At 38.2% G+C, this 22446-nt stretch overlaps 2 protein-coding genes across 3 annotated transcripts in view; one reads left to right on the forward strand and one right to left on the reverse strand.

Moving 5' to 3' along the window:
• The window catches only part of IPMK (inositol polyphosphate multikinase), a 61905-nt gene extending 59701 nt beyond the window's left edge, over positions 1–2204 (reverse strand). The window contains 2 exon segments of the mRNA XM_042907828.1: positions 1653–1763; positions 1766–2204. Coding sequence (XP_042763762.1) covers positions 1653–1763; positions 1766–1841 — 187 coding nt within the window. The 5' untranslated portion in view covers positions 1842–2204.
• A 1113-nt stretch (positions 2205–3317) lies between these two features.
• Positions 3318–19356, forward strand: CISD1 (CDGSH iron sulfur domain 1). Of its 2 annotated transcripts, XM_042908859.1 has the most exons (4): positions 6218–6381; positions 8291–8385; positions 9794–9999; positions 18626–19356. In XM_042908859.1, the coding sequence occupies exons 2-4, from the start codon at positions 8346–8348 to the stop codon at positions 18713–18715; spliced, it is 336 nt and encodes a 111-aa protein (XP_042764793.1). In that variant the 5' UTR covers positions 6218–6381; positions 8291–8345; the 3' UTR covers positions 18716–19356. The 2 variants fall into 2 exon arrangements, with proteins under 2 accessions (XP_042764792.1, XP_042764793.1); XM_042908858.1 differs by lacking the exons at positions 6218–6381; positions 8291–8385 and adding an exon at positions 3318–3483.
• Positions 19357–22446: the final 3090 nt, after the last annotated feature.

A 22446-nucleotide genomic window follows, 5' to 3' on the forward strand; every position in this document is an offset into this window, starting at 1 on the left:
TCCCAATTCTTTTTAAAGCCTTATTTTATTTTTATTTTTTTATATTTTATGTTAGAGAGAGAGGAAAAGGGAGGGGAGGGGAGAGGGAGAGAGAAAATCTTAAGCAGGCTCCTCACTCAGCAAAGAGTCCAACACTGGCCTCATCCCACCACCCTGGGATCATGCCCTGAGCAGAAACCAACAGATGCTCAAACGGACTGAGCCACCCAGTCACCCCTCAACATTTCTCAATTTAATCTCTAATACAAGACTATGAGGTCTCTAACTTCAAGGAACGCACAATTCAGTGGGGAGAAAGGCATGCAATCTACAGGATATGATCATTAATGCTTAACTTTCAACAAGAGAAAAGAAAGGTTAGGTAAAGATAAAAGCAGGAAGAAATGTTGCTCTTTGAGAAATAACATACATTCAAAAGAGTACTCATCCATTTTCAAATACCCTTGTTGAGTTGTTAATCTGTAAGAACAATACACAGTGGAAAAATACAGTACTGAGGCAGGACCCTTGGTTTCCCAATTCTAACACACGGTAGCTTGTGTGCCTTCAGGCTTGTCACATAACCAGGGTTGGTCTCAGTTATCTCATCTAAAAAGGTCAGTATTATCTTACCAGCCTAAACCCGAATCATTTTACTAGCATAAACCAAAGTATCTAGTGGTTTCCAAGTCTAAGACCCCCACTACTCACATTCTCATATATCAGATTCCCCAAGTAATCATGGCACAGAGTACCAGTGTGAGTAAGCTAGGTGAATTATGGTTCCTAAATTGAACTTTTACATCACCAAGAGAATAAATTATGATAGGTCCTGTATTGTACTTCGAATGTGGTAGGCTCACAAAATGCGTTACACAGGCCATGACATAGTCTTAAAAAGATAATCAAGAATAACTGAATGTCTATAACTGTGTACCATTCTAGTACTACAGCAGGGTTTATTTCCTACCCTGAATTCGAGTTTCTGCACTACCGGAACCACGCCTCCTGAGAACCAGGGGATAGCAGAAAAACCTCTCTGCGGGGCAGGGAGAAAGATCTCGGGTAAGTCAAGACAAGCGTTCCCAAACAGTCAGTCAGTCAGTCAGTCAGTCAGTCAATCAGTTAATGAAATAAGCCATATATTTTTTCTTGCCCTCAATGAATCAATGAAATAAGCCCTGTATTTTTTCTTTCCCTCCAGCTATGCAGCTGCACAAAGAAGAGAAGCACCAGATTAGCATCATCTGCATTTCATTCCTTTTCTTGTGCAATAGCTACCCGCCTATAATAAACAGACCTTGTGCGCAGGGGAGAATTTACTTCCCCGTCCAGTGAAAATAAAGTTCCTTTTTTTTTCCCCCCACTAACAACGCCGTCTCCAACCAACATCCACCCTCCTGAAGAGACCAGGCACTCCTCTCCCCGCCACCTCCTGCCGCTAGTCTGACGCCCCCAACCCTAGAAATCGCCCCCCTTTCGAGTCCTTGCTGCAAGGGTCGCGAGGAGAGCTCTGGGTGACAGCGGAAGAAGCCGGCGGGGGGGGGGGGGGGTAGTTGATCGCCCAGACCGCAGGGAGTCCAGCCCGGCCGGTGAGCGCCAAGCTGCCTCTGCCGGCCGGGGGTTCGCGGAGGCGGAAGGGGAGCGGCGAGCCCCGCGCTACCCACACTTACCCACTTTGTCCTTTCCGTACATGTGCCCGGCCACCTGATGCGAGAGGGGCACGCAACCATTGAGGAAGCGGAGCCTGCCGCCTGCCGGCTTCGGGATGCCCTCGGGGGGGGCTCGCTCACGGGTGGGGTCCGCATTTCTGGGGGGCCAGGAGCCTCGAGTCGGAGGGGGGATGGCGGCTCCGTTGCCATAACACAGAGCCGAAGCGGTAGCTGCAGCGAGAGCAGGAAAAAAATAGGGCGGAGGGAGGGGGAGCCGGAGAACCCGGGGGTCGCTCAGGCTTGGCCGCGAGGAGGCCCGGGGGTTCCCGCGGCTAGTGCCCGTTGAGGCCCGGGAAGGGGGCCCATGACGCCGCGGAGGCGCAGGCGCTCCCCTGCCCAACTCTCGGCGGAGCGCAGCTCCTGACTCCCGCTGCTCTGCAGCTGCGGCCACAGTTACCGCCGCAGCCCTGGAGACGGAACCGAGACGAGGAGAGGTGGCGGTGGCGGCGGCGCCCCGCGCTCCCAGGGGCCCTGACGGCGACGGCGGCCCCACCTCCAGCGCTCCCGCCCCCTCCCGCCGTCCTCCAGTCCCCTCAGCTGCCGCGCGCGTCAGCGCCGCCTGCACAGCCGCCGCAGCCGCGAGCTTCCGACTGCGCGACCCGCGGCTGCCGCTGCTACTGAGCATGCCCAGAGGCTGCCCGACGGGACCCCCCGCAGCGGGGCGGGAGCTCGGCGCCGCCCGGGAGAGCTGATGGATACCGGGTGGGGCGAGCGCGTTCCAGGTCTTTCTCACACCCACTCCTCAGCTGGCGTTACAATGCCAGCGGAGCTGTTGTACCTTCATTCATTCAGTGGGAGTTTCAGCGCTTATTGGGGTCCAGCTCAAGACGCCAGAGGCTCCCAATGATGAAGAGCAATCAGTCAAGTGTTGAGAGTTGGGAGGCAGTAGTTGTGCCAAGTATGGCTTCGGAGGCTACAATCCCTCCAACTCCCACCCTGCATAGAGACAATAGGAGTTATAAACAGGCAGCTTCTTTAAAAACGTATCTCCAAAACATCCATTGAGTCAATTCCAACCCCCCTAAACTGCTTTTATAAAAAAATATTTTTTAACCGACACTAATTTCAGACTGTGGAAGATAGAGAATAATCTTGGGGGGAGGGGGGCAGTACATTTTTCTGCAGAAATAAGCCGCTCCCCCCCCCCCAACCCTTAGCTCAGGTTCCAAGGTTCCCAGAGATAATTGACTCAAAAGCATTAGAAAGTGATGCACGCCAGGAGTGAGGTTTTGAAATAGCACTCCACAATTGATACCTGTGTGTCTGCCACTGGCATTTTCTACTTAGACTGGACCTGGTCTTGCAGGTGCAGAACTGAGCAAGAAAACTGTGGATAAGATCTTAGATACCTGATTATGGCAAGTGTTATTACAGCACCTGTCCTTTGCCCAGAGAAACCCGCACACCTGGAAGAGACTAAACGTCTGGCCTAGCTTGTCTATTCTCAAAGCCCTGCCCCCAGGCTCCAGGACTCCGCCCCTTAGGGTTGCGCACACTCAGTTGCTACGTCTCTAAGTCTCTTCCTGCTCCCCAGTATTGGGGCTGTCAAAATCCCGACTCAAGACTTAAGGCCGGGACGCAGCTCCGCGCATGCTCATCATCAGCCAGGGTGGCAATACACACGTGCTTACGGCCAGCCGCGGCGCCTGCGCCGTAGCGGCCTGGAGTTGGTGCACGCAGGACGTTTCTCGCACCTTGACTCCTGCCCTCCGTGGGAGCCTGTTTGTGCTTAGTGTCCTGTGCATACGCCTTGCAAGCGACGGCGCCATGAGTCTGTCTTCCAGCGTACGAGGTGAAGTGGGACCTGGGAACGGGTGAGGCTGGAGGCCTGCGCACCGATTGCAGCTTCCTCAACTCCTGTCTGGGCTGTTACCGCTGCCATGCGAGCCCGCGAGTCCTGTAACCTTGAGATGTAGAAGGGCAAGGGCTGGGCGGGCCTGCGAGCGTCCTGGGCAAGACCGGGAAAGGGGGCGATGTCAGGGTAAGGATTGGTTATCTCTCCAGGCATGGGGGCCACGGAGGCATCTACCCGTCTGGACCAAGTATTCCTAAACTAGCCAAACCCTAAAACCTAATGGTTCCGCCGCTAGCTTTTTTTTCTTGTTCTCCCATGAGACACTTCTGTGTTAAGTCACAGGGCCTGGAAAAGAGGAAAGGTTAAAAAAAAAAAAAAATCGGTTCCCCCTTCTCAGGTTTAAATCACCGTCAGACTGTCGATTTCCTGCATGCCTGAAGCAATGTTTGAGTAATCACATCCCAGTTTTGCATATTTCTTTTTTTTTTTTTTTGAGGAAAGAAAACCAATCCGAGTTCAGTTTTCCCAGTTTTTTTGTTTTTGTAATTATAGCCCTCTGGCATCTGGCACTCAACATCAGCAGTAGTCCAGGAGAGAGGTTTGAAAACGGAGTTCTTTGAGCTCTCAGCTTTCTCAGCCATGCTTTCCTTGTGCTAGTCTAGCTTTGGAAACATAGGTCCAATTAAAATTAAGAGACTTTTCTAGCAGTCGATTAATGTAGACCTTCACATTGTAATAATCCTTGGTGGTGGTATAACTGTTAATATAATACTGTGTGCACCAGCTACGTGATACACGCGATCTCTCTGCCCAGGTATAAAATGCCATGTCTCATAGTTTGGTTGTCTGTAACAGTAGTTAAGTAAAGGTAAAGAGATTGTCCAGAAGTTAATTTAAAAGAGCCCTATTGATTCATTTAGTAAATATTGGGCATCTAGAGTCAATGCCAGGTTCTGTAAAGGCTCCTTGTTAACTTGAGACCTAATTTTGTAATCCACTCTTTAAGTTGGAGAATTCCACTTCTGTTGCCAAAAGTTACCTGGCAACCTGGCAGAGTTACGGTGGATAACCCATGACATTTTTAAGTTACTAATGAAGTATGTAGGAGGTGGTTATTTGCAAAAATTGTTTCAAAGGATGCTCATCTTGAGAGTCCTTTAAATAGAGGCACCTTGGTGCATTTAAAATAGGGATTTTTGTTTTTGATTTTAAAAAAACCCAAACCTGTATTTTCTCAGGAATAAGACTGTTGTGTAAAATAAGATACTTGTGTGACTTAAGCCACTGATAATTCTATAGGAAGACAGTTTGCACTTACGTGATATAGGCTGGAAGGTTCCAACATGGGTTTTTAAAATGTGGAGTCATTTGGTGTAAATGGGCACTAAACCATTGAGATAGCATACTATTGAAATGTGAAGTAGGTGAACTCTAGGACTTCTTAACACTATCTGCAGGCTAGTCTTTCTTGGAATCAAGACAAGTTTGTGGTTGCTTTTTTTTAATCTAACCATAGGGGAATCCAAAGGTGACTTTCCCATTAACTTGCCCTTCTCTAAGGGACAGGAAATTGCTTGGTGAAGAGGGTGATCAGCTTAAACTTGAAGTACTCAACTTTGTTAGAAGTAACTACTTTATATTTCACCTAAAAACATAAAGGCTGTTAGGAGGACTGCCAAAAGACACAAAACCTTTGTAAAACTCTTTAACCAGCACCTTCTTACTTCCTCAAATGTAGTATAGTAATGTGGCAAGGTAGGGACAGATAATGTCTTAGGAATCCACCTTGTAATGTTTAGATTTCATTTTTTTCTGAATTTTTAAACCACACTAAAAAAATCTGCATTTTTGAGTTTGGGGAAGATGAATTAAGATACTTGTTTTCAACTAAATAGGTTAATAATTATAAAGGGCTTAGAAAAGTATTTAGCGAGGTAAGCTGTTTTTAAGTATATGTTAAATAAAAAATAAAAGGATGTGTCTATGCATGCAGAATTCTCCTTTATATTCAGAAGAAAAATAATGGGTGGTGGGTTATAAATAAAATTAATGGGGATCAGGCCAGGACATGAATCTGGGAGAGGCAGTGAAGATAAGTGGAATTAAAATCCTAAGATCCCATGCAGTGAGATGATTCTTAATACCCATTTGGTGAACGATACCAGCCTTTTTTTTTTCCCTTATTGAGGCATAATCAACATACGTATACCGAACTTATTTTTTATTTGATACCAGATACTAGTTTGTTATAGTCACTACTATGGAGTCCCCAGTCTAGTGACTCCTCCTCATACCCAGTATATGACTTTTAGGAAGTTTACTAAATGTCTTGCTCCTTGATACCTCCAAAACTCATTGAATCTGCTCCTTCAGGTTATAAACAATAAACAAATATTGGGGTTGTTGGGGTCTATAGATGAAATAGGACTGGTAGTGAGTTGATACTTGGTGGAGCTGGGTGAGGGTACATAGGAGTTCATTATAGTAATCCCTGTATATATGTCTGAAATGTTCCATAATACAGGTTTATATTTAATCTGAAATGTTTAAATCCCACACTTTGATACAGTAGTTAAGATGAGGCCAAAGATAAGTCATTTGGTATAAGAGCAATGTGATGGTAAGATGGACAGATGGAGTTGCAAATTCAAATTAGTAATTTATTATTTCTTTTTACCCAGCTAACATTGAACACCACCTGTGTGCCAGGCCTGAGAAAAAAACATTACCAGGCACACCCTACCAATCTGGGGAAGAGACCTAGGGAGGCAAAGATTTAAACACAGCTCCCCTTCCCCTCTCCCAAGAAGAAAAGAACATTCTGATTCTGTGGCAGTTGACACTGGGCAAGAGAGGACCATTTTGGACAGAAAAGAGGTTAAAGGAACAGAAAGGGTGAGATTTCTAAGTTAAAGCAAAATTATTCCCACAGTAGAGAAAAGCTGAGGAATGGGTTATAAACAAAGGATTTGGAGACAAGTTTATGTTTTCTCAATCTCTGAATAATGCTGAGAGAAAACCAATATTATGTTATACAATCCAGGGTTATACAGTAGTAAACCAAGGGAAGAGTAAGAATGGGAGGGATTATATAGAAAGGTATTTTCTGCATTTTGTTCTTTATATTGGCTTATCAGTTGTATTTCTTTGTGTACATAGAAAGCACTGTTAAGCAAAATTGGGCAGAGTGAAGTTTGATCTAACTGTAGAAATACTGTTACCTGTAGAGAGCTATCTATAGAGAAGGGAAGTGAGGATAAAATCCAAAGAGGCAGAAGTAGTGCTCAAGATAAAGAGTGTCTGAGAGGTGCCAACTGAAATGTCTTTAAAAATTGAGTCTTGGTAAAATCTCTTTTTGCCTCTGAGATTGTGTTTATTCTTAATAGAAGATACCTGCTACCAAGAACTAAGTATCACTTGGGTTTTATTGTTTTTATTTGTTTACTATCTTGGGTTTTCAATTCTTTCTCTATTCTAATTATTGACTTTTAAATCCATTGTCATTCTTGACTATCTCTACATTGTTTCCTTTTCCTTCTTTTCTCTAGAGTTGCCAGTGGCATCCACAGCTTTTTGCCAGAAAAAAAACTGATTCAGGCTGCAATAAGGAAATGATAAAACAAATTTCTTATTCTGGAAACTTTTCCATTTGTCTCTAATGAGACAAATTAGAGAATTAGGATTTGTGAAGAGGGAAAAGGGAAATTCTTAAGAATTTATCTGGCTCTATGATTCTGAAAAATCAATTGGAGCAAATGCAAAGCCATTTTCCTAGCACACGTGGTACTGTGACATTTATATAGGGTCAAAAGTGACCCTTGTTAAGGGGTAGGGTTACAGTGCATGTTTTGATTCCCCATGGGGCAGCTACTTTTCGGTAATATCTAGAGTCAGTTCCCATTTCTTTCATTTTCTATTGCCTCTTTTCTGTGTCAGTTATTCTGTCATTTATTCCACTGTCAAAAATTCCAGGGAGGTAAAGTTTTAAAAGAAAAGTCACCATTTGGATTCAGTGGCTAATACTGGATTCAGAGGAAAGAGACTACAAGAATGTTTTCATGGTTAAAGATTCTTTTAACCTATCATTAGCTTCAGACAGAAATTCCTATAGGACTCCCTCTTTATGTCGAGACAAATTAATCTTAACCAATTTTAGTTGTTCCTTGGATCTCAGGCCTTTTTGTAATATGTAGGCACCATTAAAATAAATCGTTAGTGATTACTTCATAATTCACCTAAAAAGTAAGGTGTAACTAAGATCAACAGTATCTAGGGAGTTGTGTTATTTTATTCTTTTGGGATATTTCCTCCTTTTAAGTTTATACTAATGATAAAATTTAGCCAACATAATTGAGCATATACCAAGCAAAGGAATATTTTACCCCATTTTGTGATAGGTGCATTAGCTGTTCAGAGTGACTTTCCATTAGCTTAGAAGTGCATTGCTACAGCTCCTGACATAGAGAATACTTTCTCAAGAGAGTTCCGTGGTAAATAATACCATGGTTGTTCCTTCCCATTACAGTTTTGTAAGAATGAGCTTGCTCCAATTTAATGTAGGGCACTATTAGGAATGGTGATTAATCATATAAGAAATTTGACTCTAGTGCAAGTAAGCCATACAGTTAATTATTCATTATATGTTTTTATTTGGCCTTGGAATATGTTTTTTGTACTTATCTCTCTAGGGCTTTATTCGATAGTCTGGGAATTTATTTGAGATACTGTGAAGATCTGACTCAGGAAGTGCTGGGAAGCAGTCCAGTGTGTTTACCCTGACCCCTGTTCAACTTCTTCCTTGCAGTCCACTCCATGCTGGGAATAGACAACTCTCCTCTGAGGCTGAGGCTAACCAGACTATGCAGAGCTTTCTTCTCTCCAGCGTTCTGTGGAATTGGGGTAGTTAAGTGCTTGGGTTTCTAAGGGCTCCTTGAAGGCAACATGAAAACATGGCCTGTTAGTCAAGCAAATAATTGAGTAGAAAAATGTCATTAAATTTAAAATGAAGTTTGTAGAGAATTCAATCCTCATACACTGGTGGATAATGGAAATTTAGAATATATTAAGTGAGAATATTATATTCTCTGTAATTAGAGACTAATTATATTCATCTTTTATATGAAATTAATACATTCTGATTTTTATTCTAATGAGAAAGCACTTTGAAATTTAAAAACAAACACTTTTGAATGACTTTGAAGCCCAGAATCCTACTGGATATATTTCTTTGAATGTTTAGTGTTAAGGGGTGGTTTTGTTTTATTTGTCCTTTATTTGTTTTTTCTTCAGATACCAGTTATGTTTTGTTTCATTTTTCCTTTTTTTCCTTCAGATACCAGTTCTGTTTTACATTAAAAAATTTTTTATGATGTTTATTTTATTTTTGAGAGAGAGAGACAGAGAGTGAGGGGGGAGGGGCAGAGAGAAAGGGAGACACAGAATCTGAAACAGGCTCTAGGCTCTGAGCCATCAGCACAGAGCCCAGTACAGGGCTGGAACTCACAGACCAGGAGATCATGACCTGAGCAGAAGTCAGATACTTAACTGACTGAGCCACCCAGGCACCCCTATTTTACATTTTAAAATCACTAAAGGACCTACTATTTAAATGAACTCTGATTAGTCATTTTATTAACATAATCACCTCCTGATTTTTTGGGGGAGGGGAGTCTTTGTAATCTGAATTTTTTTTTTAACATTTATTTATTTTGAGAGACAGAGAGAGGCAGAGCATGAGCAGGGGAGGTGGAGAGAGAGAGAGAGATACAAAATCTGAAGCAGGCTCCAGGCTCTGAGCCGTTTGTTAGCACAGAGCCCGACGCGGGGCTCGAACTCACGAACTGCAAGACCATGACCTGAGCTGAAGTCACACACTCAACCACTGAGCTACCCAGGCACCCCGTCATCTGAATTTTTTAATGTATCAGGGTTTGTTTGTCTGTTTTTAAGCAATAGGTATCTACAGGCTTACGTGTATTTTAAATCTATTTATGAACAGTTTAAAAATTATTAAGCATGGTTTTTCCTTGTCCATCTATAAAATAATCTTTAAGTTTCCTTCGACCTTGATTTAGCCATCAGCATTCAATAGAAAATACACAATTACCTCAGTAAAGGCTGGGGAAAGTCTTAACAAGAACTATTACACCAATGTGTTGTGATCATTTTGTTAACAGTAAAAACCTTTGATTATTGGGATGCTTAACTCAAAAACTGGATTTCCTGAATATTCATGTTAGTAAAAATACACATTATTAGTGTATATTTTGGTTTTGATAATTATTCCTGTTTTCCTTCCTTACTCTAGTTGAATGGATCGCAGCAGTTACTATTGCTGCTGGTACAGCTGCGATTGGTTATCTAGCTTACAAAAGATTTTATGTTAAAGATCATCGCAACAAATCTATGGTAAACCTTCACATCCAGAAAGACAACCCCAAGATAGTACATGCTTTTGACATGGAGGATTTGGGAGATAAAGCTGTGTACTGCCGTTGTTGGAGGTCCAAAAAGGTGAGGATAAACAAGTCCTTTATATTAGTGCCATCTTTAATGTTGCATTTCTTTTTAAACTATTTTATCAAACATATATCACCAGATATTGTTAGGATGTCCCCCCCGCCCTGTTTTTAAGTAATCTCTGTGCCCAACATGGGGCTTGAACTCACAACCCTGAAATCAAGAGTCCCATGCTCTGCCGACTGAGCCAGCCAGGTATCCCTTTTCCTTTTCTTTTTCTTTCTTTCTTTCTTTTTTAATGTTTATTTATTTTTGAGAGAGAGAGAGAAACAGAGCCTGAGTGGAGTTGGGGGACAGAAAGAGAGGGAGACACAGAATCCGAAGCAGGCTCCAGGCTCTGAGCTGACAGCACAGAGCCTGACACAGGGCTTGAACTCATGAACCACAAGATCATGACCTGAGCCAAAGTCGGATGCTTAACCAACTGAGCCACCCAGGTACCCCTCTTTCTTTTTTTTTTAATGCATCTTATTCTTTTCTGTTTTCCATGTACTCTTCAGGAATATATTTCCTAGAACATATAACTACTGTGCAATAAAATTCTATTTTCCCTTATTGAGGTCAGGTGAATGTAACTGTATTCTTGGCCAAGAAGAGAGAAGAAACCCTTTATTTATTCTTAGGATTTCCTCCCCACATGGATCTTTACCTCCACTATACCAGGAAAGAGAGTATGCGGCCTAAAACATTAAAGAGGCACAGAAAAAGTAAATTATTTTCTTGAGCTTTCAAGCTCATGGACTCTAGGATAAGTTTTTAAAAATTCAAGAGACACTTGGAAACTGCCCTTGAAAATTCTTATCTGGGGGCACCTTGGTGGTTCAGTGGATTAAGCATCCAACTTTGGCTCAGGTCATGATCTCGTGGTTTGTGAGTTCGAGCTGCACATCGGGCTCCATGCTGACAGCTTGGAGCCTGGAACCTGCTTCGGATTCTGTGTCTCTGTCTCTCTCTGCCCTTCCTCTGCCTGTGTGCGTTCTCTCTCTCTCTCTCTCTCTCTCTCTCTCTCTCTCTCAAAAATAGGTAAATATTTAAAAAATAAAAGACAAAGAAAATTTCTTATCTGGTAAATACATTTGCCCTGTATCTAAGCTTGCTTTTTTTTTTTTTTTTTTTTTAAGATTTAATTGTTTTAAAGTAGTCTCTCCACCCAATATGGAGCTTGAACTTACAACCCCGAGATGAAGAGTCACATGCTCTACGGACTGGTGCCTTTAAGCTGTAGCTCCTATACTTAAATATCGAACAGGACTTTTTAAAATCTTATTTCCTTTTGTGTTAATTACATTTCACCAGGCTTCCATTTGGAACTATCATCTATAATACCTGTAGCTGTTAGGCAGCTTTTAGACAGTGATGCCAGCTAGTGACCTAAAGATAGTAAAATGCTTTCCTAAGGTCATCTTGAAAAGCTTCATATATTGAATGACTTCAGAATTTCTGATATATTGTGAGAAATATGGTGAAAAAATACTGTATGTACTGCCACTATTAGCATTTAAATTAAACAGATTTCACTAAAGATAACCCTATAACGCATAAGAAAATAGACAATAAAAAATGATATATCTGTTTCGGAAAGCACTTCTCAGGAACTACCTTTTCCCACAGTGGAAAGCCATTACACAATTAAGGAAGAAGTCCCGTACTAAGTACTGGAAAATGTATTCTAACTCCCTCCCCCAATACAATGATGCTGTATAATCCAGTGACACAGTACTTAGATAATGTCATTGTATCTGAAAACTGTTTGATGAATATATGGAATGTGCACCAAAAATTAATAGTCCCACTGCAAGTTGTACCTTAAAAAGAACACTGTTCATTTGGTGTGTGGAATTATTTATAAGTACTAGTAGGGTCTCTAGAAAATAACCCTCAATAATAATCTATAGACTGCACCTGGTTTGTTTTTTTAAATTATGCTCATACTAGGTTTTATTCTCCTGTTGCTCACCAAAATATAGAAACAGTATCTTTAGAAACTCAGGAATTTATAAGTCAGAGTGTGGTCGTTCTTTAGTCAGTGATCATTTAGTGTCTTCTATATATGCATGGGAAAAGTTAAATAGTAAAATAGCAGGTATCATAGATGTGTACAGTAGACTCACAGGTGATTTAAGTGGAAGAAAGAGCTTACACTGGGCTAGAATTTTCTGGGAAGGCATAGTGATAAACATGGGAGTTAAATTGCCCCTGGAAAGATTGGTGGTATTTGAATAAACTAGCAAGTTTGGGGAACTCTTTCTCAGAATCTGTAGGAAAGGACTCAAGTGATCAAAGCTGAGATCAATGTAGAATCTAGTCTGGTCCTTGCTCTCCTGAGTAACTGTGTAAGGAGTTTGTGCCTCCAGACATTGGGGAGCTTCTTGTCAGGAATTTAAAAGTCATGATACTTACACTGGGTGCTAGCTCTAGGAAAGGAGAAAAATGGACAGATATTGGAAACATTTTGAGGGAAGGATCAGCCAAATGCACTGACTGATTTATATGGGAGATTGGGGGAGAAAAACAAACTTATTAAAATATCTAAACCTGTAGTATTAGAAGAGATGATGCTGTTAACAGAAATAAGAATTTAAGAAGAAAAGCTGATTTTCTAGGATGATGACAAGGAGTTCAGTTCCAAAGTGAATTTTGAGGTGACATTTGAATGGAAACGTCCAGCAGACAATCTGAAATGTGGGTCTAAGGCTGAGACATCAGAGTTCGAGATAGAGATCAGCAAAACTAAGCCAAGCATAAGAATGCCAGCAGATCCTTCATGCAGATGAAAATCAAGGGCTAAGTATGAAATCTTAGGGAATTATTTGCATTTTGGAAAGAGGAATAAGAGCCAAAAAGGAAAATGAAATCTGCCAGAGTTAGAAGAAAACTGAGAATATCATGGTTTCACAGTGGAAAATGGAAGGTTTCAAAGATTTGGCTGTGAATATCAGCTTGTGCAAAGACAACTAGGTGAATATTATAGTAAGAGTTGGGTTAAACAATTAGGCAATTGACCTTTTGGTGTCATTTCAATGGAATAATGCTAGAAGTCTGAGTGTATATCAGAATTTCAATAAATATGACAGTGAATGGAAAGCAGGGGAAATACAATGACTGCCTGAGTGAACTCTAAAGCATAGATTTGGGGGGTCAAGTAAAAGATGTTTGCTTTGGTTTGGTTTTCCCAGAGGGTAAAGAAAAGGTCAGTAAAGCAAATAGGGACTTAAAAGGACTAAGACTGTAAGTATTTCAGGAAGAATCACAAATGGACACAGTGGTTTAAATGGTTTATTTATAAGCCTTTATAATTCAACAAAACATTCCAGGATTATTTTTTCATCATGCAGTTTAGAGTTTCTAGATGGTTAAACTAGAGGTGGTTATTCCCACAGGTAGACTTCAAGGAAAGGAATGCCAGACCAGTCATTTCCCCCCCTTTTTTTTAAAGCTTATCTTTTATACTGTTAGTGATCCCCTTTGCCTTTAGGATTTGTCAGTTATGAATTTTCACTGAATCTTAGAAACTTTTTATTCCCACAGAATCAATTAAGAATTTACCTTTAATATTATTCATGTTAATGGATGTTCTTATTCTTCAGGTATCATTGGAAACTCCCCATCTTCCTGAGGTACCTAAGGTTATCATAGGGGTGCCAACTCACACATTTACGTGTCAGTGCACAAAAGACTTGTAATTAATACCTTTGATTAGATGACTCTGTTGATTTCATTTTCAGTAATCTTTTCCTCATACAAACCAGTTGTGTTTATAATATGACAAAATTATACCTATCTCAAGAAAAGTTACATGTGATAGAAACTTTAATTCAATTCTAATTCATTCTTAATGTACAATCACTGGTAACCTATTGTGTGGGTCTAACATTTTTAGTGGTTTTTCCAGACCTCATGAATCAGATCTCTTAGCAGTGCGCAGAAATTACATTTTGCCTCATTAGTCTTCTCTTCCCCCCAGGATTGGTATGCCCTCTGCTGTTTGAGAAACTGGCCTCTTCATAGTATTTCACAAAAGGGCTATCCATATGTGACTTGAGAAAGAAAGGAGCCAATAGAGTAGAAACGATTAAAGTGACTGTAGGGAAGTATTATTTGAGACAGTGCCTTCTTGAAAGAGGGTGGAAGGAAATGAGAGTAAGAGCACAGAGGTGAAACTCAGGAAGGAAGGGAAAGCCTTATTTTTGAAATAAGGAAATGAGAGAACTTTGATGTCAGAGGGAAGAGTATGCAACCTAGTCTTGCTAATTCCCCCTCTCCCAGTTGTATTTTGGCCATCCAGGAGGCAGGAGAGGGTGAACAAGGACAGTAGAAGGATGCACACTAAGAAATGAAAAAAAGGAGGAAAGACATGCCAGTTACTATTGGAAGCTCAATTGAAATTGAAATGCAACTGAACATACTATATAGAATCATTTTGTTTCACTTACAACTTCATGATTTGAATTGGGTTTTTTTGTTAGTGGTGGGCTTGTTTTTGTTTTAGGGTATGTGTAATAGAAAGTCCATCCTATTAATGGTTTGGAGGTGGGTGCACTGAGCCCATTTCTTCATAGAAACAAAATTCTGAGTGTTGGTTACATAGCTTGTCCAAATCACATAAGGACAGTCTTATAAAATCTTAATTTCTCTTAACAATTTTACTGTTATATCTACTATCTTACATTTTACTAAAGTAAGTACCTAAGAATGGAATAAAATGTCATATTCTTTCAGTATCAGATCTTACTGCTTTTGTTTTCTTTCTCAACCAAAGCAAGACTATTTCTGAGAGTAGTTTATGATAGTGAGTCAATATAGCCCCAGGCAACCTCCTTGGGAAATAAAATCCAAACTCATTAAAAATACAAAGTTTGGAGAAGGAAGATAAATGTTTTTTTCTTTTAATTGTTGCAGAGAGAAGAGATATGGAGGAACATTTATTTATTATTTATCTTGAAAAACCCAAAAAACAGAAACATAATTTGAGATTGGGGAGATTGAAAAGAAACAAATCTTGTATATTTTACATAAGACTGATGATGTTGCTAGCTTTCCAAATCGGAAGCAAGAATCTCTAGTTTTATTTATCCTAATCATTTATTCTAGTCCCTTTTCTAAACCTTCTCTTCCCTAATTTTAAAAATAATTTGGGATTAGTTTTCTAATTGGGTTAACAAACATAATAGGATATTTTCTGGACATACAGGAAATTCAGCCAATTTAATTTACAAACTTTTCTCCAGGATTTGTTAAATAACAAACACTGGCATCTTTGATATTAGAATTACATATGAGCTAAACTTTTTTCCATCAATTTTATTTGATTCTTGAGGTTTTACTTTTATGTATTGATATATTGAGAATCATGAATTAATTTCAATAAGCATATTCCATTAATATGGACAATGTATTCTTAAGAGATTGCTAATCCAATCTTGAAGTAACTCATTTTGGTCCTTGGTTGAAAAAAAAAAAATTTTTTTTTTTGCTTTTTTCATTAACTTAAAATGAAAACTCTCTAATGAATAAATATAATCACATGAAGTTGGAAAGAGGATTCTGACTTAAGTCAGTAATTCCTGGGATTAGGTGATAAAGAAAGTACTATTAAAAGACATCTGTGTCTCTGAACAAAATGATTTTTAATGCTTAGTTTACACTTTAAAATCATAAAAAGCTTTATATATTATAAAAGCAGGAAAGTTTATTAAAGAAATAGGATCTACTATTTGCTGCTTTTTAAAGAAATACTTGTTTTTTTTTTCTTTTAAAACAGGAAACAGGCATATTTTAGTTTTTAGGCAGAACTAGATATTATATAAAAAGCATATTCTCATTTTAGATGTATGGCTTTCTTTCATTAGATTATCTTTGTATATTTCTCTATAGATTTCTCTCCCGTTCTTCTGGCATCTAGGCATGGTAGTTATCAGTGCCCACAGTGCTTTTTTTTCTCCCCGCCTTAAGCTCTATGCCCAACATGGGGCTTCAACTCACAGCCCCAAGATCAAGAGCCACATGCTCCAGCGATTGAGCCAGCCAGGCATCCCGTCTCCTGTTCTTGAGTCTATATAGAGAGAAAAATTTTTTTTTTAAATAAGTTATTTTTCTAGTATTTAAGATGAGATTTAAAAAATACGCATTCTATTTCAGTAAGTTCTTTGAGGCTTTTTAATTGATAAATACTTCATTTTTCAGAAATACAATTTATACCATATATGTAAAACTACAGTAACATGTTTTGTGTGTGCTGTATATAAAAAATAGTGTCTTTTACAATGTAAACCTTTATTCTCACTGTAAAATCACCTGTGTTGATAACATACGTCACTTTGAAATGCTGTTCTTTGCTACAGGGTACATTTTAGTTTGATTTTTATGGATTGTTATGGCCTTTTTCCTCATCCATACCAAGAAAAAAAGCTTAAGTTGATGTTTTTGCTATAAGGACTTGTTTTTAACACGAATATACTGTGTACCATATCTTACTGACCTAAAAGAAAGAAAGAAAGAGTGAAAGCTTTATATATGTTACATTGATGATGTCATCTACCCCAAAAATAGAATTTTTACTTGGAAATATTAGATATGCTGATACCTTAGGTTTTTCTGTAATTTTTCACTAATTTACTGCCTCTTGAAATTATATATAAATAGTAAAATTAAAATGGAATTTCCTTAACATCAATCAAATATTATTTTATTATTCGACGCTTCTAATGTTAGAGTTTAAGATTATATACCTTCACTGTCTGATTTCAGGTATCTAAAACTATACACCCTTCACTGTAATGAGGCAATTTTAGTCTTTTTTTTTTTTAATGTTTATTTTTGGGAAAGAGAGAGACAGAGCGAGTGGGGTAGGGGCCTAGAGAGAGGGAGACAGAGACACAGAATCCGAAGCAGGCTTCAGGCTCTGAGCTGTCAGCACAGAGCCCAACACAGGGTTCAGACTCATGAACTGTGAGATCATGACCTGAGCCCAAGTCGGAGGCTTAACCCACTGAGCCACTCAGGTGCCCCGAGGCAATTTTAGTCTTAAAGCTAAGCCTCCTATTACTTTACTCTTCTAAATAGGCCTCTTCAATGCAATAGTGAACATTATACTAAATAGTGACACTTTAGATTCAGAGTGTAGGTACATTTAAGAAATCAAGAACAAAACCAAGATGCTAGCTATCATTGTTTATTGTGAAATGAAAATAAATGGTATAAATATAGGAGGAAACAAAATAATTCACTGGTGTAATTGGACCTTCTAAGTGTAAAAACCTGAGGAGACACCTAAAATATTGTTGAATTCCTATTTTTATCATTTAACAGTAGGAAAGATATACGGTACTTACAAAAACCATTGATAATATGTAGTATAAGTAGTTAAGTATGAAAATATACCTAATTATGATGACTTTTATAAAACCTATACGGAAGAAATAATGTTATCAGAGTATACATGAGACCTGAAGGTGAAAATTATAAGAAAATCTAAATTGTACTTGGCAAAAGAAAATCCTCATTTGTCTGGAAGAGTAAATAGGTAACGTTTAATAAAGGTAGGTAGAGACTAAACAGGGAAGGTCTAACAAGAGTAATGTGAAGGAAACCTAGCCATACCAAATAGTGAAGCATATTTTTTAAACACAGTTTTTATCCCAGCAGTGTAGGCAATGTAAAGCCTATAAATAGACATGGGTAGAACTTACTTTGCTAAGATTATGAATAGAGGTATAACAATAAATGTACAGCCTCTAATACTGAAGCAACAGGATCTTAGAACAGCATTTTGTAAAGTGTGCTGTATAGAACACTAGGATAATGCATATCAAAGCTAAAAGTGTCCATGGTTTAGTCAGTCTGGGAAATTTTGAGTTAAAATAGTATTTTTTAATAGCAGGATTTCTTTTAAATAATAATGTATGCTACAAATCAGGAGAATTACCTGGTATGTTTTTAAAGCAGTGAAACCAAATCAGAACATCTTTCAGGACTTAACTTCTTTGGAGCATACTCTGAGAAGCACTGTTAAAAATTTACTTCTCTCACTTTTTCTCCCACTGGACCCCAAAATATTAGTTATATCTAAAATTTGAAATCATGGAGAGTAATGAAAATACCACATCTCTAAGAGAAAGATGTCTCCATGAAGTATGTTAAAAGGGGAAGTACTGGCATATGTGTATGAAAGTGAAGAAATTAATATGAAAAACTAAGCAAAATAATAAGGGTTGAGAAAAATTGCTACAAAGGTGATCAGAAAAGGGATAATAAATACACAAATTGATTTTAAACAAATGAACTTAGGCTCTTACAAATAAATGGGAAATGGACATAGTTCACTGGAAGGGAAATGTAACTGTAACTAGCTTATAAACATGAAAAAGGTATTCAGCATCCACAAATATCACAAATGGAAATGCAAATAATGATCTGTGTATTATTCACAAGTTGATTTCTTCCTTCTACTTGGTATATATACTTGGTATATATAGGCTCTTTATAAGAACACCTAGATAAGTTAGTCTAGGAAAATCTTTTTAAGAGTTATCATGTTCTATATGAGACTTAAGCATCACCCCTACTCTACCAAATTAATACTGATGTTGCAATTAGACATTGAAATTCTCTCTTTTCCTAGTTCCCATTCTGTGATGGATCTCACACAAAACACAATGAAGAGACTGGAGACAACGTGGGACCTCTGATCATTAAGAAAAAGGAAACTTAAATGAACAGTTTTGATGCTGCAAACCAACTAGTCATGATGTTACCTGATTGTTTAATTGGAATGGCTACCACTTCTATTTCACTTCCCCTGGGTTCTAGATGTGATACATTGCAAATTGCAGCTTTCATACTCACAGCATTTGCCTTACTTGTTGAACCATTGTGGTACACATTTGTTTAAACAAAAAAAGGAAAAAGTAAAAACGAACCTTATGGCCCATGGGTTATCTTGGTCTTGTAAGGATCTGTTTCTTTACGTTTAAAATAATTATATTAGAATATAGTTGTATGTTGAAGTTAATACATTAAATTATTCTCAGAATGATGTATATGTAGATTGTACTTTCAAAGAAAAATCATCACCTTTTAATATTACTTAGTTAACCTAGAAAGTAAATTGGGTGTGATTAAGCTATATTAATCTCTTAATATAGGAAAAACCTGTTACCTTGATTCTCTTCTTGACAAACAGAGGTAATAAGAAAATATAGCTTTATGTTTTCATAGTTTTTAATCAAAATGAACTTTGAATGTTATTCTGCTTAATTATAAGTGGTCCAGGTCTAAAATGAAAGGGCACAGTAGCTTCTTTATTCATTTGCATGGATATTTAATTGACCCATTAAAGGAGCCGATACTGGAAATTTAGATCAAAGTGGTAATAGCTTAAAGTAGTCATGAAGAAAGTTGTAAAATGTAATGCTCCAGAATTCTAGCCCAAGAAGTGTCAAGCACTTGAAGCGGGGACATTGAAGGAATTGGAACACATGATGTCCAGTCTCTTGAACACAAAGCTGCACATCCATGACAGAAATAGTAGTCACAAAGCTAGATCAAAAGGCACGAGAAGATTTATTTCCCACTCTTGATTCAGGCACATGCTAGTAAAGAAACTATTCGGGGAAGAAAAATAATTACATTTTCTTAAATTGTATGATTTTTAAAAGCAAAAAAATTTGAAGACAAGATCTTGTTTATATAATATTCTTTGAAGACTCAGATCATTGCATTCATTTAAAAAAATGTGAAAACTGAAAATACTAGGAGCAAAAAAATATGAAGACAGGAGTAGTAATACATGTATTTTTAAAGGAGATTAGTTCTTTGGGTTTTGTGAGTCAGAAGGAAAAATCAGGACAAGATATATACATAATACAGGCATACAATTGAAATTGACAAAGGTAATGAAAATATTCCCATCATTTCTTTTAGTATACATGAATTCTCAGTAGTAGTAGGTAACACGTTTCTACTTGATAAAATTCAGAATTACCTTGGAAATCACAGGAATCAACAAACCAACTATCAGCATTCCTATATTATGTAGGATCACTGATATTTTTTAATGTACAATTTTGTGTATTACAGCACATAAAGTTTATACCAAAATTGTGTATACTGGTTTTAAGCAGCTTATAGGACTTACTTAGACATGTCTTTAAGGCACATCTTCAATACAAAATCCAAAATACTACAAACTCTGATTCTACCTATAAGTTCCTTAAGGTGATTTTCTTTCCATGCCTCTTCCTCCTGTTTTAAGTAAGTACCAGTGGGTCTGCAAAAGAAGCACCATGCTTTGTCAGACTCTGTGCTGACAGCTCAGAGCCTGGAGACTGCTTTGAATTCTGTGTCTTCCTCTCTTTCTCTCCCCACCCCCCCCCCCAACCTTGTGCTGTCTCTCAAAAGTAAATAAACATTAATTTGTTTTTTTTTAATTTATTTTGAGAGCAGGTGAGAGAACAAAGCGGCAGGGAGAGAGAATTCCAGGCAGGCTCCACACTGTCAACACAGAGCCTGACAAGGAGCTCAAATCCATGAACCATTAGATCATGACCTGAGCCAAAATCAAGAATCAGAGGCTTAACCGACTGAGCCACCCAGGCACCCCAAGAATTGTCATGCTTTTAAATGTTAATTGTTTAAAAAGTAAGTCCATGAACTCGCAGTTTCTGATACAGGGACATCCTTTTAATAGACTAAACGGTTTCCTTAACTTTGAATTTGAAATTGCATTATCAGTCATGCACTTTTATGGCTAGTGGGAGAGAGGGGGAAGAAATTAGTGCCAATTCTCAAAACTTTTTCAAAGTGATAAGACTATGTGTATGTTTATGGTGAAATGAGAAGTGATCACCTAATTGAAATGCATATCTACTGTAGCATTTTGATCATCCAAAATATTTAGATAAATGTATTCCCAGGGTCATGTTAAAATTTTGGTACATGCTTTTGAGTTAGAATTCCTTTAGAACTTTCATGTTACTTAACCTAAAAAGATAAGTGGGTGTGGTTAAATTAATGTGATGTTTTTATACAAAAGTCCTTGTGTGCAAATACTGTTCTTATTTAAGCATGCTGAAGCTTCTGATTGCTTTTTCATTTGAGAAATCAGGCAAATAGGGTTCCTCCACACCACCACGATCTTTTTGTGTCTGTACATACATGTTCCAGTGATTTCCAAAATAGAAATTTGTGCGAGGTTGAGAGTTTTTAATGTTACAAAGAAATTTGTTTTGCAGTGACTTAAAGTGGCACACATCTGTGCAACAGACATTTATTAAGCATCTTCCATAAACCATATAATTGAGAATGAACATTTCGGAGAATTAAAAGCTTACAGATAAGATTATATCATTTGTAACATAGGTTATATAATTATGAGAACTTATGTGTTGGGGTTTTCCTTCACAAATTGTAACAAGGTACAGTTGTGTATACCAAGACTTTATACTACAAAGTACATGGATTTATTTGATTTTTTTCATTAGTTATGAAGGATTTGGGTTTGGTTTGGTTTGAAGATAAACATTGATTTTGGTTCCTAATTGGCAACATGTTTAGTGCTTGTGTACTGTGAGAGTATGTTATCTACTGGTTGTTAGAAGCTATTCTTCACAAACTGATTTCAGGCAAAGCCACTCACCTCTCAGCCCCTAAAATGGTTGAACAAAATGGCGTTTTAGGCAATTTGTTTACAAATTCTAGGCCAAGCCTAAATTTTCAGCATCCACAAAGGAAAAAAGAAAAAGGCTGATAGGTTATCAGTTTGAATTTAATTTTTATTATAAGATTATTCCTACTTTTGTGGTATTGAACTATCCTTTTATGAAATGTTGATGTAGTATTAGTTGCTTTAAATATCTTTAATTGGCAAAATAAAAAGTTGGCAGCCCTATATTGGTCCCCACTTTTTTTTTTTAACTACTCCATGAAATCTAAAAGTCTGGGAACCACTAAGCCAAGGTCCTGAGACTTAACTCTTTTATTAAGGTATTAATACAGTTTTATTCATTTTGATACTTTGTATATTTGAATTTTTTTAATGTTTATTTATTTTTGAGAGAGTGAGACAGAGCGTGAGTGGGGGAGGGCAGAGAGAGAGGGAGACAGAATCCGAAACAGGATCCAGGCTCTGAGTTGTCCACCCAATGCAGGGCTCGAACTCACGAACCATGAGATCATGACCTGAGTCAAAGTCAGACACTTAACTGACTGAGCCACCTATGTACCCCAATACTTCATATATTTGAAATTTTTCATATATGATGATTAGCACAATATTGAGGTTTTCTGCAAAGTTGTTAATGTATAAGAATACATTTTTATTTCTGTTCAAATGTACTATCATGGAATGGATCCAAATTGAGAGTTAAAACTATCCATCCTAATCCTTAAAGGATTAAATAAAATACACAACACAGAGATTTAGAAAGGATGATTGTTAATTGG

This window comes from Panthera leo, chromosome D2 (genome assembly GCF_018350215.1).
Source record: "Panthera leo isolate Ple1 chromosome D2, P.leo_Ple1_pat1.1, whole genome shotgun sequence".
Classification (NCBI taxonomy): domain Eukaryota; kingdom Metazoa; phylum Chordata; class Mammalia; order Carnivora; family Felidae; genus Panthera; species Panthera leo.

What these genes read in the sequence shown, in the direction of transcription:
- CISD1 (XM_042908859.1), top strand. Translation starts at nt 8,346, where the DNA reads ATGCAGAGCTTTCTTCTCTCCAGCGTTCTGTGGAATTGGG. An exon ending in CAGCGTTCTGTGGAATTGGG is followed by an intron (nt 8,386 to 9,793) that starts GTAGTTAAGTGC and finishes TCCTTACTCTAG; the next exon opens with TTGAATGGATCGCAGCAGTT. An exon ending in GTTGTTGGAGGTCCAAAAAG is followed by an intron (nt 10,000 to 18,625) that starts GTGAGGATAAAC and finishes CTCTTTTCCTAG; the next exon opens with TTCCCATTCTGTGATGGATC.